Raw genomic sequence first — 18,968 nt, 5'->3', positions numbered from 1 at the left:
GGTTTTTTATACTTTGTAAACTGCTTAGAAGCCTATTTTGGCATTCAACTGCAAGTAAGTAAGTAAATGCCCTCTTTCTCACTCATAGCCATACCTATAGTTGTGGGGCTGAAGGTGGGGACTGATGCAAATTGAAGCAAGTATTAATCACCCCAATGAACTTCAGGCTAAAATGTGTGGTTTTCCCCTGCTTCTGAAATGATACTGATAACGAAAATGCCTTTAAAATATTTGATGTAGCTACATAACTTTGAGCTAGCCATGACTATCTTTGATGTAGACTGGCTCTTTCTTTCTTTCTTTTTTGAGTGAGAGATTCTCCTAAATAAGGCTGAAATACATCGTTATATTCAGTATTTGCTTGACATGGTAAATGGTCTGCATAGTTCTGTCTAATACTGCTTGGTGTCATCACCCTTTTCTGTGTCTTCACAAATTAAAGCAAGTTTAAAAAGCATCAGAGCAAACCAAATGCAAATATCCCTGCCCTACCTACTGAGCCCACCATGAAATCTTTGCCATTGAAAATTGCACCTTAACACGATAAACCCATTAGCAGTATTGCTTGTTCACATTTCACCATTCATGCTGATGGATTTGTTTGCACACATGGAAGTTTCTCACTGGGATGAATGGGGAAAACTTTCTGAATACGTGAACTGGCACTCAAACACAATAATAGATCAATAGTTGGACTAGCAGATGCCTGAAAGAAATACAGGATGTGCTTTTCTGTTAATATAAAAAGATGTAGTTCCACTTTTTAAAAGAAACATTGAAATCACAGCTGGCTTGAGCAGAATAAAAGAGAGAACACCACAAAAATTTAATTACATTTTGAGCTTAAGTTTTGTTTTGTTGTTTTTCCTCGGACTAGGCTATTTTAAAAGGATTTTTGGCTGACTTCTCTACAACAGTAAGGCAGAGTGCAAAAAGTATAGTGGAGGCTGCTGTTGAAATATATCAAAGAATGAGCATTGATCTCCTCCCAACACCAGCAAAATCCCATTATGTGTTTAATTTACGTGATTTGTCAAAATGTGTGCAAGGTAAGGAGTATTTCCACTTGGCACAATCTCTGTACCAGTTTTGTGCTCACATTGTCAATAATTATTTTCCCTAGTAATTTCTCTCTACTGTCTAATGTTAGCATTCTATGTTTTACCTTTAAATAACTTTATTCTTGGCATATTGCTGTGAAAAAGCAGTGCATTGCATTCCTCTAGAGTTACTGTGAATTTTTGAAAGGTCATTTACAATAGAGAAAAGTTAGTAGTAGCAGTATAGACTTGTACCGAAATAGAAGAAGACAGCTAATGCAATACTGCGTAAAAGTAAAATTGTAAAAGTAAAGCTGTGCTGTTAACTCAACACCATGTGCTTTTTTTCTTTCCTTTTTTTAAAATCAAAAGGTTATTTTATCATAATTGTGCATAATGTACATCACATACTTTAAAACAAAACAAAATAACTTGTATTACAACAAACTAAGTGCATAGGGTTGTGCATTATATTGAGCCTTTTACTCCAGTACGTAATAAGTATGTCAATATTGTCACCCCTCTCTAACCCTTGCCATATTAGTTAGTTTGACCGTGCATACCATTTCCCATAATTTCATAATCTATTATTCATCAGTTGGAGTCCTTATTTTATTTAACTTTGCAAAGATCAACATTCCAGCAGTTAAAAGATGCAGTACAGTTCTGTATCTTCAGATCACACTGAGTACAATCAAGGGGTCTTACAAGAGGTTAACTATAACCTGTTATAAATTCAATCTCATTTATTCTTTCTACCCAAAAATTCCTTATTCTGAGACAAAACTGGGAAATGTGGACCTTATCTACATTCACTGTCTGTCATCTCCAACATGTATTACAAACATTCCTATAAATATGGTTAAAACTTGTAGGGGCTAAATACTATTGGAGAATTTGCAAAAATTATCTTCAAATTTGTGCTGACTTTCTGCTTGCGGATGTTATTCCAAATCCAGTTCTAAACATCTATTGGAATTTGACAACCCAGCTTTCTCTCCCAGTTATTTTTATAGGTGATCATTGTAATGTCTCTCTATGTAATGATTTTATATATCTTACTCAGCAGACTGAAATCATGCTTTTAAATACATTAATGTTGCTGCCTTGAAATATCCTTTAATGGATGAGAAGGATAGTCAATTTCTTAATTATTTTTAGCCACAACTCACTCCCCCATAACTCTTGGGTTTTTTCCCCATTTCATGCAAAGCTCATAAGCAGATTTTGCAAATCTTCAAGTATCTTTGCTGATACCCCCCAGTGATATCCCACACAAAACTAAGATTTTAGAGAGTATTGCCCTTTTTACATCTTACAGGAGAGGGGACTAATAAGCAAATACAGTCATACCACATTTTGAGTCCGCCCCATTTAGGGTCCATTTTGTCTAACGTCCACGGCAAACCCAGAAGTATCAGAACGGGTTACTTCCAGGTTTGCTGCATGCGCAGAAGCACTAAATCGTGCATGCGCAGAGCGGCGCTTTGTCGAGCGTCCCTTTTGTCGAGCGTCCGGGGCTCCGGAACGGATCCTGGATACCAAAGGAGGTACAACTGTACTGGCAATTTCCACTCCCTTTTCTGTTTTCATTAGAATTCTCCAACACCACTAGACTTCCCCCTGCAACCATATGTTGTTCTGTTGTGGTGATTAATTTAGGGTGACTCAAGGATAAAACTAAGCTACAGTTTGATGCTGCAACCAATAAATGATGAACACAAGTGTGTTAATTGGACATCAAAAACTGTCACTAACAGTTTTATAACCCAACAAATCTTCTGCAAGCATGCTTAAGTATTGATTTTAAATTTGCTTTACGAGGATTTATTCTAGTTTTTTTACATATATTATCGCTTTTTTATGTATTTTTCTATTGCAGGCATGTTGCAATGCAGCCCCATGTCAGTTCGAGACCAGGCACAGATATTCAGGCTGTTCTGTCACGAGTCCCAAAGAGTTTTCCATGACCGTCTCATCTGTAGCGAAGATAAACAATATTTTTATTCCATGTTATCTGACATGGCCAGTAAGGATTCTTACTTTACTAGTATATATTATATTTAATCTGCATACTTCATGCTTGCACAATTACCATTAACTTAACCCACCTATTTTACATTGTAGGCAAATATTTTGGAGTCTCTATTGATCCAGACTCATTTGTGTCTAAACCAATCTTATTTGGTGACTACATAAAGGTGAGGAATCCGTAGAAAATAAAACTGGATAGAATGATGCCTTTATGATTTCTATAAAATTGGGCTCTTGTTTTTGAGGTACAATGTGACCTGTAAAGTAAATGAACTCTGCTGTAGAAACACTGTGAATTTAGGTGGTATTTTTACGGTGAGATTTAGTGCAGTTCTTATGCCAGATTGATAAAAGTAAAAAAATTATAGTGCGATATGATAAAAACTGCTAAGAATTAAAACATTTCCCCCCCCCCATCCTCAATGCACGTGAAGCATTTCCTCCACTGGCTTGCGGGAAATCTTTGGGAGGAGAAAAGGGTAAGAAGTAAAACCTACACAAATCTGGAGTGGAGTCACTAAGATGGTTGGATGGTGCCTTGTACACCTCCTTCCAGCAACTCCTGCAGCCAGGCTGGTACCAAACATATTGCTCTGCTTTCCCTTGGGCTATATCAGCAAAGTCGAGAGGGGGGTCTTGTTGTCATCTGGGCAGCCCAGGCCTCTACACATCCTGCCCAGGCTTGCACCCTGGGGAGGTCACGTCAGTGCTGCTAACGCAATGGTTTGACTTCGTCCCTGGAGGCGCACTCCATTCTCTCTTGAGACAGATGGATGCCAACAACATCTTTCTTATATTGTTGTTGTTTAGTCATTTAGTCGTGTCCGACTCTTTGTGACCCCATGGATCAGAGCGCGCCAGGCACTCCCGTCTTCCACTGCCTCCCGCAGTTTGGTCAGACTCATGCTGGTAGCTTCGAGAACACTGTCCAACCATCTCGTCCTCTGTCGCCCCCTTCTCCTTGTGCCCTCCATCTTTCCCAACATCAGGGTCTTTTCCAGGGAGTCTTCTCTTCTCATGAGGTGGCCATGGAGTCTCAGAAAAACTAGTTTTGTGAGGCCTTGGAAACAGCTTGCAAATAATTCTTGAACGTGAGCAGCACCAAGAACGTTGCCATCAGTTAACTGAATAGAGTGAAAAAAATAGCCAGCCAGCTTGACATCTGATATTTATTTGAATAGTCCATTTCTTCTGTCAGCTTCTGGAGTGAGTGTGTCTGCTGCTGGCCACAGACAACTCAGCTGGCCTCATTCCTAGACCTCCAGCAGCAGTTTTGGGGCTGAGATATCACTCATAAATAAATAGTGGAGGCTGTTAGGACTGCCTGATAATTTTTCATAAGAAACATTAGTCACTTGAATGTTATCTGTGCTATGGAGATGGAGTTTTCTCAGATGTGAAATGTCCATTAAATTAAAAGGAGCTGTCACATTCAGCAATAGGTTCTGAACCGACTTCAGAGCTGACAGATCAAATCAATGCAGAAAGCAAACAGCTGGTCACCAGATGGCAGTGGCACAGGCATATGGAAGGAACACGTTGGGGGTTTCTTGCTCCTTTGCATTGGAATCTTTCCTAGAGCAATATCTTCAGCCTTAAGAGATAAACCTCAGTACATCTAATTACCAAATATTTACCTACATAAATATGGTTTGTGTTCGTGAAACTGTATTTCATCCAACCAAGGTTTGATGGAAGAAAACTGCTCAGTGGCACATGATTTCAATCATAAATTGTAGAAAGGATGATAAATAATATGAATGGATAGATAGTGTTGATTTCTTTTATTTTTATTTTTTTAAAACAAAGTAATAATAGTAAATAAATTATTATTAAAATGTGCACCCCGCCCCCGAGACCATTCCATTCTAACTATCCAACCTTCCAAAATTTCAACACCTCTTGCGATGGTTTGACTCCTTTCCATTTTAACAGTACAAATCCTACAAAGACCTTCCATGTCTCCTCAAAATCATTTCTCCTGCATGTTCCCCATCTTACCTTAATAGCACATGTTAATTTATCATTAATAGCTATATCCCTCACCTCTTTATACTATTCTTCCATTTTATATTCGCCTTGCCCCTTCCACTTCCTAGCTATCGTAATTCATGCAGCTGTCGATAAATTTGTGAGCAAGTCCTTCATAGCCTGTGAACCTTCCACCCCATCGTAAATTGAGAATAATGCTACCTCTGAACTTTCGGTCAGCTTTAACCCAGTGATTTCTGTTATCTCCTTAAACACCTTTGCCAGAAAAATTGTACATATTTACACCCCGTGTCTGTTTCTTTTAGTCATTCAAAGGAGTGGAGATGATCCTCAGTAAACTCTGCAGGAGGATTGCTTAGAAAAGCAGCCACCAAACAGATATTCCTCACAAGGAAGACAATACACATTTTCAATTATATTTAACATACTCTTAGTATGGTCAGAAAAGGGCAACCTTTCTGGATAGTGCAAGCGCTAGACTCTAGGGATGCTGACTAGAAGGAACATTCCTAACTTTGGGACGTTGTAGATTTGTCCTGGTCTGGTGCATGCAGTGTCTTTTGTTTTGTAGCTATGTGATTTGTGCTCGTATTGTGATGGTCATTGGCTATAAACAATAAAGTTGCTGACTACAGTAAATGGATCACAGGTTAGAACTAGAAATATATCTGATAAATTTATATATTGGGGGGGATTACTAGCATCCGGATGAAAATATTATCTTAGGCTAAATTTAAATAATATGATTGCAGGTAGATGAGGTAATTGAATATCCGGTAGCCTAAAAACCATTGGACATGATCCATTCCCAGGTGGTCACTGCTGCACAGTAAATGAGCCCTCTTTCCTTTCTCATAAGCTGGCCAATAAGCACTCTATAGCTTACTTTTGTGGCTGGAAGGTGAAATACACAAATTATGACTTTCAGTGTGAAGCTCAAATGCATCCAGCTTTCACTTTTCTCTTCAGGCCCTGTGTACAAATAGCACGCGCCAAGGAGCATAAGTAACTGGCCTAGGAAGGAATGGAATGGTTCAATAAAACAAACAGCTGGTGTGATCTCTTGTTCCCAAGCATGGCTGATTGGGATCTCCTCTCACATGAGCTTGATGATCTCACGGATGAAAGGATTGTCTCCCTAATTTGTAATATTCACACATATGCCCAACATGAGAAGTAATGATTTCCCAAGAGTCTGCAAAAAAATTCACATAATTAATTGGCTCACATATCTATTGACTTTGACTCACTCCTATCACCATTAAGCTTTGCTTTTTTACAGTCAGCATTTGCTGGGGTAGCATTATATTTCCATTCCTTTTGATCGCAATCTTATTTTCCTTATCTCTTCATTTTAGATTGGAGTCGAGAAAGCTGAACGCATTTATGAAGAGCTAACTGACCTGGAAAAGATTATGGGGGTTCTGCAAGACTATCTGGATGATTATAATATAACCAACGCTAAGGAAACCAAACTGGTATTCTTCCAAGATGCTATAGAGCATGTTTCAAGGTAAATAATTACACTGCCATTAACCAAATATCAATAATATAAATGAGTTAATACTACAGTGGTGCCCCGCAAGACGAATGCCTCGCAAGACGGAAAACTCGCTAGACGAAAGAGTTTTCCGTTTTGGAGGTGCTTCGCAAAACGAATTTCCTATGGGCTTGCTTCGCAAGACGACAATGTCTTGCGAGTTCCTGCTGGTTTTTTTTCCTTCCCCCCCTTTTTCTAAGCCGCTAAGCCGCTTATCAGCTGATCCGATCAGCAGATAAGACGCTAAAAGCCGCTAATCCGCTAATCCGTCAATGGGCTTGCTTCACAAGATGAAAAAACCGCTAGACGAAGAGAATCACAGAACGGATTCTTTTCGTCTTGCGAGGCACCACTGTATATTAATAAACTAATGGCAGCATGCCCATATAAAGTGTAAAGTACATTTCTGTAAATAAGTTCCTTGATTTATTTTTAAAAAACAGTTTATATTGAAGATTTTCTTGGTTTACAAAAGTACGTGCAATGTCTCTTATTTCAAGTTGTAAAGTCTTTTCTACAGATCAGTTACATTTGTTTTGAGACATTAGTGTTGAGTACAGTATAAGGTTGGGGAAGAAGGAGTGGAGGAGTGGTGTGCTGAAACATATTCCTTTTTATAGTGCATGTGTGGGGTTTTGTGTCAGCATCAGCTGAATAGGTTCTGTTTCTATTCGCTTGTTATACTTTCTTGACACTGAGAGGGACTGGGAGGGCGCAGGGTGTGGTTGGCTGCAATGAGGTTTGTGCTTCAGCAGTGGCAAGCCAAGTCAGGGGAAGGCTTCAGTGGTACCCTGGACAGCTCCACAAAGGGCTTAGGCTGGGGACTTCATAAGAGCAGACCTCAGGGGTTATTTCAGTGGCAGGCTAAGTCTGAGCCTTAAATACAGTTTTACCTCGGGTTAAGTACTTAATTCGTTCCGGAGGTCCATTCTTAACCTGAAACTGTTCTTAACCTGAAGCACCACTTTAGCTAATGGGGCCTCCTGCTGCTGCCGCGCCACCGGAGCACGATTTCTGTTCTCATCCTGAAGCAAAGTTCTTAACCTGAAGCACTATTTCTGGGTTAGCGGAGTCTGTAACCTGAAGCATATGTAACCCGAGGTACCACTGTACTTAATTCGTTCCGGAGGTCCATTCTTAATCTGAAACTGTTCTTAACCTGAAGCACCACTTTAGCTAATAGAGCCTCCCGCTGCTACCACGCTGCCGGAGCACGATTTCCGTCCTCATCCTGAAGCAAAGTTCTTAACCCGAGGTACTATTTCTGGGTTAGCAGAGTCTGTAACCTGAAGCATATGTAGCCCAAGGTACCACTGTAGTTGCTAACTTTACCTTCCGTGAAAGGAGCCTGTTCATCTGAAAGGGTGCATTCTGCTTTCGGATTCATTGGCTGCAATGCAGCAGGAGAAGATGTGGTCATACAATGACTTCTGTGCTGGAGTTTTCAAGAGAAGGGCATTGCGACCTCCTTGGGCTGGAGAGGTACCTGCAAAATGGGCTCCTCCTCATCAAGGAGTTCTGGTTTAGTGTGTAGATCTGGGAATTGTCCCGGTGGGCATGAAGTACGTATGTCGTTTGGGTCTCTAACACATAGATAGAAATGTCGGTGTGACTGAGTATAATGAGCCCATTGCTTAAGTTCAGAATGGCAAAGGGAAGACTCTTTATTGCTGGAGGCCCTCCTTATCGTAGGCATGAAGGTGGATTTCCAGAATGAAAAGAAACCTTTTACACTGCTGTGCTGCTTTAGTAAGATGGCAGTAAATGAGGAAGGTAGTGGGAAAAGGCTTCTTGCTTATATCTCTTGCTCAAATGAATGCTAACCATTTCAAATTTATGTTCAATTTCCCCCACAGAATTGCTCGAATGATTCGCCAGGAAAGAGGAAATGCCCTTCTTGTTGGAGTTGGAGGCACGGGCAAGCAGTCTCTAACTAGACTCGCCTCTCACATATGTGGCTACAAATGCTTTCAAATAGAACTAAGCCGCGGTTATAATTACGACACTTTTCACGATGACCTTAGGAAGCTATATAAAATGGCAGGGGTGGAAGACAAAGATATGGTTTTCCTTTTCACAGACACGCAGGTATGAACAGCTGAAATAAAAATCAAATTCACTTTGTGCTTGCTGCTAAAATCTTATCTGGGTAATAAAATGCTACCTGATTTATACAGTGTTGTTTATACAACCAAAATGATTCAGAAAGGGAATAATAAGCTTCATAAAATAACTAAAGGTCAAATAACTCATAGAAACAGGAAACATTTTTAAGGAAGATATCTGAAGCTTTTTATTAAAATGCTTTACAACATTTTTGATTGCTAAAATGTTTGCATGCAATTTTATTATTTTTATTTGTGGTTTTTGCTGGCTCTTATTTCTTTATTCTCTAAGCTGCCTTGTGAGTACATCACAGACTTAGATGAACAGCAGGAGACAGAAAGGAGGTTGGCAGGAGGAACAGCAGGAGCCAGAAACGATCACTTACTGCCACATAGTAATTTAAGGAATTTTCACCCTTAGTACTGGGTGTTGGAAGGATGTGGGATTAAGGTTCTGTGGGCAGGATTCACCTAACAAGCCCATCAGCAGAAGCCCTTTGTGACAGCTTCCCACCTCTCCCCACCTGCAGCCCCACTAAATTGGGTCGGCAAGTCAGGAGAACCCCCAGAGCAATGTATGTGTGAGGGAATGGGGGGATCATGCCATCTGGCAAGCTGATATGATTGCTCAGTCAGAACACTAGTAGAAGTGTGATGTTGAATTCCACAATAGGACTTGGTTCTGTGTACATGTGAATAGGATTGCCCTGTTTGACAGCGTAGTAATAAAACCACAGAATGATCATAAAAATGACTTGCTAATCAAGAAAGTTTAAATTCCCGTGTAGGCCTGTTGGCCTCAGAAGCTCTTCATGAAATGCCTGCTAAATCTCTGCTGGTCTAAGAGCATTCCCCATCATGAGACTGGCGACACTAAATTAGTTCAGGTTTCCTTCCTTCAATATTTACAGGTGATAGATATCACAAAGCGGTTGTTAATTAGATATGGCACCTTGAGAGATTGTTCAGGCTGTGAAAAGCTCATTGCAGGGACTACCCAGATTTGAGGAACTCTGGGTACCATTTAAGTCAAAAGTTCAGTAGCAGCTCAAATGGAAAACAGGCTTGATTATAGAAAAATCATGGGATATATGGAAACGGGTGTGAAAATCCACAGTGCAGGCCCCAACTTTGTGCAATCATGTGGAAAGCTGGTGGTGGTTCTCCAGCAGGCAGTAACTACTGGGAAAGCCCCAAATAAAGCACAGAGCTACCATCTTTGAATGCACTGTGTACCCAAACAAAGCCTCTCTGATCTGCTTAGAGGCCTTGTCCTTGGAGCGCTCAACTTCACCAGCCTAGAAATAGCATATCACAGTTTTTGAATAACCCCCCTTTCCCCCAACCTGCCCAATTCAGCGTGAGCTAGCAGGCCAGCCTTTGAATGCAGCAATGAATCTGCCACTGCACTTCAACCCACTGCATTCCAGGCCCAGTTTTGTTAGTCAGGGTCCTGTGCACTCCCACCAGCAAAGTGGAGATGATACCAATTTGAAAAGATGCAGGAAAAAGCCAACCAAAATGATCACTGACCTGGAGCAACTCCCCTATGAGAAAAGATGATAGCATCTGGAGCTTTTTAATTTAGGGAAAGAAAGGCGGGGAGAGTAAGAGGAGGTATATAAAATGAGGTGTGGAAAGTGGACAAAAAAGTATCCTTCGTTGCCTCATAATACTTGAACGTGGGGTCATCCAGTGAAACTGAACATTAAAATATTTGGGACAGACTTTTCTTATATTCTAATTTTAGAGCAAATAAAAGGGTTTTTGTTTTTTTAGTGATTTGCTGATACTTTTAATTTCTGATGGTGGACTTGCTGTTTTTAACTACTCTGCAACACCTTTTCTTCAAAACTGATATTTACAAAATCTGTAGATTGTTGTAGAGGAATTTCTCGAAGATATAAACAACATTTTGAATTCTGGAGAGGTGCCTAATCTGTTTGAAAAAGACGAGCTGGAGTTTGTTATGGCGGCTACCCGACCCAAAGCAAAAGAAGCTGGTATACCAGAGGGCAACAGAGATGAGGTAGGACGCATTATAAATACTACCTTAAATGCATTATATTAACTTTTTTGGAGGGGACAGCGACAGTATTTAAATAGCTACATATTCTTACATCTGTAATATTCAGCTACGAAAAGAAGAGGACATTTTCCTGTTGCCGCTGTTCTTATCCTGTATCAGTGATTAAACTCATGGGTTAGATATGGAAATAGCCCATAAAGTCACCCAACCTACAGCTTTTTACAGTTTATGAGTGTCCTCAATTTTATTTGTGCTAACAACCTAATTACTGCTGTGCTTTCTTCTTATCCTTGAATTAACATTCATCACTGCCTTTTCTCAGGTATTTCAGTTCTTCATTAATCGAGTTCGCCAGAAGCTACATATTGTTCTGTGCATGAGCCCTGTAGGAGATGCTTTTCGAGCACGCTGTCGAATGTTTCCATCACTTGTGAACTGCTGCACTATTGATTGGTTTGTGCAGGTAACTAATTTCAGTTTTATCGAGACGTCCAGCTGATGCATAATTGTTATATTTGATTGAAATTGCTTGTTTCGTTCTATTGAAATATTTTCCTTCAACAACGACCTCCACAAAATTTCAGTTCCAGTCGAAGTTGCAATGCTGAGTCTAAGAGACAGAGCTACAAATCAGGAAACCCCTGGTTTGAACCTCAACTTTCAGTCATAAATTCACTAGTGGGATTTAACCTCAGCCCTCATAGCCAATGTGGAAATGATCAGACTGCCTGGCAGACCGACTGACCTACCCATTGAAAGGCTGCAACAAGATAAATGAATGTAGAGGGTTTGAAATGTGATCCGAATTCTAGAATAGAAAAGGTTTTGGTTTAAAAGAGGCATGACAGAAATTAATCCACACACCAAAAAGCATGGAAACAGTAAGTAAGGCACACACTTTAATTTTCATGTAATGTGAGCAGTAAAAATGTTGTTCTATTGTCTTACATGTTGTGCTAGCCTGCAACTCTGTCTCCTGGTGCCCACACAGTCTTTCAGCCTCAGCTCTGTTCAAAGCTGCTAGAATGTAAAGCACCTCTAATATTGCAGTCATTTTGGGGAGTGGGGCGGGGAGAGAAACACCACCAAAACCCTGATGGAAAATGCCAGAGGCACTGAATGTATAACTGGCGTAAGATTATCTCGGTAATCTTTTTATCTTTTTTTTTCCAGTGGCCCAGAGAAGCACTTAATTCTGTATCAAGGACTTTTTTCCTGCACATTGACCTTGGAAGTGAACGCATGAAAGAAAAACTTTCTCGAATGTGCGTAGACATTCACATGAGTGTGACAGAAATGGCAGAGCAGTACTATGCTGAGCTCCGACGGCGCTACTACACAACACCCACTTCCTATTTAGAGTTAATCAACCTTTATTTAACCATGCTGGGCGAAAAAAGGAAGCAGCTTGTTTCAGTAGGTTGAATTTTATTAGTGAGAATCATAGAATCATAGAATCATAGAGTTGGAAGAGACCACAAGGGCCATCGAGTCCAACCCCCTGCCAAGCAGGAAATCTATGCCTTCTTTCCCTTTAATGTCATTTTACTTCTCTCTTGTAAAAATAGCATACATGTTGTTGGATCCTTCTTTCCCTTATAAGAAATGCCTTTAGCATTTGCTTTTTTCACCCCAGGCCTAGATGGTGTATGACTTCATGAGAAATCCAAGGGCTGAGATTTCTTGTTAATTTCCTCTATCATCCACTCGCACTAAAAGGACTTAAAATTATACAGTGCCAGTGATCTTAGTGAAGCTACCCACAAGTGACAAGAGACTGCAGTGCAGTCGTTTTACATATAGGCATTTGTATCCGGTGACGTCAGCTGAGATAACTAGCCATTAAAAATAATAATATCCTAGCTCTTTATGATCTTCTGAATTATTTCTCAGGCTCGGGATCGTGTGAAGAATGGCTTAACGAAACTATTAGAGACAAACGTACTTGTTGATAAAATGAAATTAGACCTATCAGCTTTAGAGCCAGTCCTCAAGGAGAAATCTGTGGATGTTGAGGCACTGATGGAAAAGTTAGCAGTGGATCAAGAAAATGCTGATCAGGTGCAAAGTACTATCTGTTTATCATATCTTTAGCAGTGGTGTGCCCTTGAAACAGACTAGATTTTTACTGCTCAGTGTTTCCTATATGTCGCAATTAACTTAAGAATTTAATAGTCCCCCTATAATGAGAAAGGATGAAAGGTGCTGGGGGTGGCACGCAGAGTACTGACTGTTAGACCGTGGGTTGCTAATACAGGTCCCTCTAGGTCAGGCATGGCCAAACTTGGCCCTCCAGCTGTTTTGGGACTACAATTCCCATCATCCCTGACTGCTGGTCCTGTTAGCTAGGGATGATGGGAGCTGTAGTCCCAAAACAGCTGGAGGGCCAAGTTCGGGCCTCCCTGCTCTAGGTGATGCTGGACCCCCAACTACCACCATCTCCGATAACTGGACATGCTAGCTGATGGGAGTTTTAATCCAACAAGATATGGAAGGCACCATGTCTGCTACCTGGTGTTAGATCATTGTTCCACGTGACTTAATGCTGGTCATGGTTCTTTGAACTCTCACTTAACTGAAGAGGCAAGGGATAGTACAACCGTAAGCGTCTGTACTCAGAAGTAAGCTTTGCTGAGTTCAATGTAGCTTTCTCCCCAGTAAGTGAGTTCGGGACTGAAGCCTGGTCTATTGCCTTTTTTGTTCTGATAAAGTACATCTATTCAAACCACTCAGAGCAGTGCTGCTAGGAGTGTTGATTGTTTTAGAACAGGAAGATCTCAAAGGCATTACAATCTCTATTGGTGACTTAAGAAGAAGAAGAAGAAATCACAGAATTGCATTGTATTTCACAATCTTACTGCACATTTCGTTTCTATTTTGCTTCATTATATTTTGAACAAGGAAAACCAAATATTAAAGTAAGGAAAATGTTAACATTTTTAATAGCTGTTATTCATTTGGTAAAGATGTATTTGGCCATCCCCGCCCCCAGGTTCGGCGTGTCGTTCAAGAAGACGAAGCTGTTGCAAAAGTAAAAGCGGAGGAAACTCAGGCAATAGCTGATGATGCTCAGCGCGATTTGGATGAGGCTCTTCCAGCTCTGGACGCGGCTAACAAAGCTCTTGACTCTTTAGATAAAGCAGATATTTCTGAAATCAGAGTTTTCACTAAGCCGCCTGATCTTGTCATGACAGTAATGGAAGCTATCTGCATTCTTCTAAATGCAAAGTAAGCTAGCGCCTCACCCACATTCTTGATTTTTAGGTTTGATTTCATGTGAAATGATGCTCATTTCCTAGAGCACTTTCCAACAGAGAGTCATGTTCCCCTCCGCAGTGCAGCAAACTTGTGTGGTATCATTATGCTTCAAGGTTTCTTGCCAGTACCTGAGGCAGTGGGGAAACGCAGAGCACAATGGCATCCTGTTAGGGGTATCCATTTTGAATTACAAAATGTTACAGGTGAAGATCAGCAGATTTGAGATTGTTATTTCAGCAGCAGCCACACATTCTCCATTCCTTCTCATTCTGTTCTTGATCTCAGAAATATTGCCAAACATTATGAAGGAGACGTGTGTGTGTCATGATACTAATGATAATGATACTAATTAGCGTTGGGGGGATAAAAATTAAGAACTCAAATTTAATTGGGCATGACAAACTATAATTGTGGTTTTGATGTGTGGGAATAGTCAGAACTCCCTAGTGGTAAAGCACGTCTGTTTAGATGAGCTTGGGCCAAATTCTGACTTTCTCCTCCAAATCAGCTAATTATTAGGGCGTTTGATCATGCTGTTATATGCTTCAGGCAAAGTCAGCCACTGATGAATATCCCAAAGGAATCTAAGGATGCGTTACATCAAGTACATTTATCAGAAAGCAAATGAAAGCCACTGCGAATATTGGTATAATATTTGAAAGAACAAAGAGTCCAGTTTCCAAAGGTCAATTGGTTTACCCTTTTTAAGTTTTTCCAAAGTGTGACTCTCTTGGATGTTTCAGAATGACTCAAAAAGTGAATGCTAATATCATACCAGCACAGAAGCACGTGTCTTGATCATTGCAACGCCTCCTGTAAGAACCACTTAGTACTTGACAGTGCGCAGAACTGTTGTATGGTGTGGAATTGGGTAGGAAAGTGCATGATGGACACTGGGTGAAGGGTACTTTATGTTGGCTTATCATCATGGAATCCTGTGGGCATCTCAGCCACCATGAAGTTATCTAGGTTTTCACAATTCTACATGCCTTTTATTTTGGGGGAAATTGTTCCCAATGGACTCCACAGTTGGCTCTGCTTTGCTCACTAAGCATTTCCCAGTAGGATGGCCCAACAATGGGCAACACTGCCATCTAGTATCCAAAGGTAGCAAAATTGACTTGTGGAAGTATCTGGTGTCCTGAGATGTCCAAAGTTCATTTGCCTTTCCTTCTGGAAGTGAGAGCTGGACCATAAAGAAGGCTGATCACCGAAGAATGGATGCTTTTGAATTAGGGTGCTGGAGGAGACTCTTGAGAGTCCCATGGACTGCAAGAAGATCAAACCTATCCATTCTGAAGGAAATCAGCCCTGAGTGCTCACTGGAAGGACAGATCCTGAAGCTGAGGCTCCAAGACTTTGGCCACCTCATGAGAAGAGAAGACTCCCTGGAAAAGACCCTGATGCTGGGAAAGATGGAGGGCACAAGGAGAAGGGGACAACAGAGGATGAGATGGTTGGACACTGTTCTCAAAGCTACCAACATGACCAAACTGCGGGAGGCAGTGGAAGACAGGAGTGCCTGGCGTGCTCTGATCCATGGGGTCATGAAGAGTCGGACACAACTAAACAGCAGCAACAGCAAAATGTCTCCTCATTCACTGCTTTCCTTCTCCTTAGCCACTTCCTTCCCACTCTTTCCCTATACTTATCTGTTGATTATGGATAATAGTATGATAAGGCTTGTAAAATAGCCACAAGGACCACGTGGCTTATTCCTGAGTGCATAGGACTGTCCTGCATATTTTATATATGTATCGTGCATAAATAGCCGGTGGTTCATATCTTAGATACCACCTTTTCTTAGATACCATGCAATGGGATCAGTTTGCGCTGTATTCTTCCTTTAACTACAATGATAATTGAAGTGCAGCAAACTTTTTTAGTTGTGGCCCCCACCCTTTGGAAATTTCTGCCTAAGGAAGATCAATTCAATTCTCTAGACAGTTTTTACCACCAGCTGGAATCATTTATCTCCCCATGGAAGCTTCCAAGTCTTTGTTGATTGCTGATAACTTTTATTAGATTTGTGCTGCTTATGGGTTTATTAGTTATTGGGATGGATCCAGTATATTTTGCTGGAAACCGCCCAGCCAGATGGGCGTTGTATAAATAACATTGTTGTTGTTAATAGCACAAACCTATGCATGTATACTCCAAATTAAGTCTCACTAAATTCAGTTCCATCTCCAGTGTACATATGACTGAATCTTAAGTTTGTTGAACTTGGTTCCCATACCTAAGATCAGGACATTATATAATTGAACAGTTTTGACAATAGCAACCTAGAAGGCACGTTCCTGTAGAGGACCAGCAACTTTGGCTGCCAGTTCAGCAAGTGTCTCTCTCGATTAGATGAAATCCGTAGACATGCCACTTGACTTTGAATTCATATTATCACAAAATTTTAGCGGCAGCACGAAGCATCAAAGGTGTTTCCTTTGTTCATATCTACTTCCCAAGGCCTGTCTCAGTGCTTTTAAGTTTCTTCTCTTCTTCAAGTTAATGAAATGTGCTTTGGAAATGTAACTGCCAGTTAGTTTTTTATCAAGTATAAATTTCATCCTAGCATTGGTAATAAAGCATGGAAATTTCAAAAAATACATGAAACTGCATTAATATATTCTCTGGGGCATATATTTCTAAATTCCACCACTTCTTTTAATCTTTCAGGCCTGACTGGGCAACAGCAAAACAGCTTCTTGGAGACTCCACTTTCCTGAGAAGGCTTTTAGAATATGATAAAGAAAATATAGGCCGTCAAGTATTGCTTAAGCTTCAGAAATATATCAACAACCCCGATTTTGTACCGGAAAAAGTAGAGAAAGTGTCAAAGGCATGCAAGTCTATGTGTATGTGGGTGAGAGCTATGGATTTATACTCTCGAATTGTCAAGGTTGTGGAGCCAAAAAGACAGAAGTTAAATGCTGCACAGGTGCTTGTTTTTTCAATGTTATTTTGTATGTTTTATTTAATACTGACTGGAAAAAAGAAAATTCCATTCATCTGTGACACTTCTTGGTCTTTTCTGGGGCTAGCTATTTTGCTAATGAGAAGAGATTTCTTTTGCTAGAGGCAATGGCATATAATTTAGGAGTATCCCTTCCGCCCAGCAGAAGCCACAGCCAGCCTGCTGATTGACTCCTTGGGGATTCGATACTCCCTGCCCCCAAACCAGCCCTGCCTTGGGTTATGAAAGCCATCTTTTCCTCACTAGGCTCATGTTTGCAGTGCATTTCTTATATCTTTTCTCTCATTTCCCCCTCTTCCCTTGTCACCCTACGCTTCCTGGCCAAGAGGACAAGGGTGTTCATGGGTGGAAAAGATTGTTAAAAACCGCCTTCTTCCTCAGGCCACAACCAACAACTCCAAACCCTGCCAGATGTTATTGCCTGGATCCAGCTGACAAGGTTGGGCTCAAGTCTGTGTGCCCTTGTGTGAGCTGCAGCTGTTGAGTAGACTTAACAGATGATACAATGTGCACTCTCATTTTTTCCCTGGTGTGCTTTTTCTCCTGACCAGCAGGGCTGGATCTATAGGCTGCTGTTTTGGCGCAAGACTTTGCTGCTGCACCCAAGATTGAGGGGGCCCGGTGCATGTGGTGATATTATACATGTCACACGCCAGTGACGTCATGTGCCCAGCATGTTTTGCACACGGGTGATATCACATGGGTGACATCTAATCGTCAGGAGGAGACCAAGCGCTGAGCCCAGTGCAGCGTGGCTTCAATGGCTGTCGGCTCCTCTTCTCTCATGTTCAGGAGGAGCTTGCTCTACATCCGGCCTCTTCCGCCCCCTCAATATTGAGGGGGTCAGCCCCCTGCCAACAGATATTGAAGGGGCCAAAGACACCTCGACTCTATAGAGTTGGCACTCCTGGTGCTGCCTTGGTCAATACTGCCCAATGTCCAATGGTAAAAGAGTTGGATGTGGAAATCTGAGGCCTATGTTCAAAGTCCAGTTCAGTCCTAGAAAGTGTTGCATGATCCCAAGGAAGTCACTATCAGTCTATAGTATGAAGAGCATCAGGCATTTTCCTTAACAGAACTGTTGTGCAAATGAACAAAACACATTGTGCAAAGCATTTGGCACAGCAGTAATAAGCATCCATTTTTAATACCGATTAGGCAGAACTTGATGCGACTTTGGCCACCCTTCGTGATAAACAAAAAAAACTGAGGCAAGTGGAAGAACAAATTCAGGAATTGCAAGACCAATATGAAAGAAGTTTGGAAGAAAAAGAGGGTCTTGGTAAGTGGCTGTTTTAAAGACTATGAACATAACGTTACAGTAATGCTTCAGATATATTTTTTCACTGTGTGGGGCTAACTAAATCTAAAAACTCTCATTGAGTCTACAGTACTAATCCAAGGTGCTGAATGATATCTTGGAGCCGTACACAGAGCCTAGTAATAGGTTGGAGATCAAAAAATACAAAAAATAATACAAAGAGCTAAAATTTTGCTTATGCTTTACAGCATAATCCTAATCATGTCTACCCAGACATGATTGAATTCACTAAGAATTCACTATTGAATTCACTAAGTCTTACTCCCAGATGTGGGGGGTTCAGATTGCAGCCTTAGTTGTCAGGAATGCCTCCTGGTGTTTCAGCAATTAGACATCCAGAAGACTCTCTGATCTACAAACATGTTAAGAATGTAAGCTTGTTTGTACATCTAAAATTTCTCACATGCACGAAGTTTGTCATTCTCTTTATCCAATATACAAATCCATTTATCAGGGCAACATATATATATATGATATATGTGTGTGTGTGTGTTTGTGTGTGTGTGTGTGTGTGTTTGTTTGTTTTTATTTCAAATATTTACACAAAACTTGACAATGGCAAACTATTCATACACCAGAAGGCGGATCATACTATGTAACAATCTAACACATACATAGGAATTACATAAAATCTGAGGAGTTGTTGTCCAAGCAGATCTTTCCTTAGAGAATCATTTT

The 18,968-nt window shown here is 40.8% G+C and overlaps 1 protein-coding gene across 2 annotated transcripts in view; it reads left to right on the top strand.

Annotated features, from left to right (window-relative positions):
* DNAH6 (dynein axonemal heavy chain 6) overlaps window positions 1–18,968 on the top strand; it is a 137,696-nt gene that overhangs the window by 58,791 nt on the left and 59,937 nt on the right. For both annotated transcript variants that reach the window (XM_081175972.1, XM_081175973.1), the window contains 12 exons: window positions 878–1,049; window positions 2,923–3,069; window positions 3,168–3,241; window positions 6,425–6,579; window positions 8,463–8,694; window positions 10,588–10,740; window positions 11,063–11,203; window positions 11,914–12,156; window positions 12,634–12,801; window positions 13,733–13,968; window positions 16,672–16,933; window positions 18,128–18,251. In XM_081175972.1, coding sequence (XP_081032098.1) covers window positions 878–1,049; window positions 2,923–3,069; window positions 3,168–3,241; window positions 6,425–6,579; window positions 8,463–8,694; window positions 10,588–10,740; window positions 11,063–11,203; window positions 11,914–12,156; window positions 12,634–12,801; window positions 13,733–13,968; window positions 16,672–16,933; window positions 18,128–18,251 — 2,107 coding nt within the window. The remainder of the gene's footprint in view (window positions 1–877; window positions 1,050–2,922; window positions 3,070–3,167; window positions 3,242–6,424; window positions 6,580–8,462; window positions 8,695–10,587; window positions 10,741–11,062; window positions 11,204–11,913; window positions 12,157–12,633; window positions 12,802–13,732; window positions 13,969–16,671; window positions 16,934–18,127; window positions 18,252–18,968) is intronic.

This window comes from Podarcis bocagei (assembly GCF_964188305.1).
Source record: "Podarcis bocagei genome assembly, chromosome: 17".
Taxonomy (NCBI): domain Eukaryota; kingdom Metazoa; phylum Chordata; class Lepidosauria; order Squamata; family Lacertidae; genus Podarcis; species Podarcis bocagei.
Note: the sequence above shows the minus strand (reverse complement) of the source record. Positions and strands in the feature narration are given on the sequence as shown.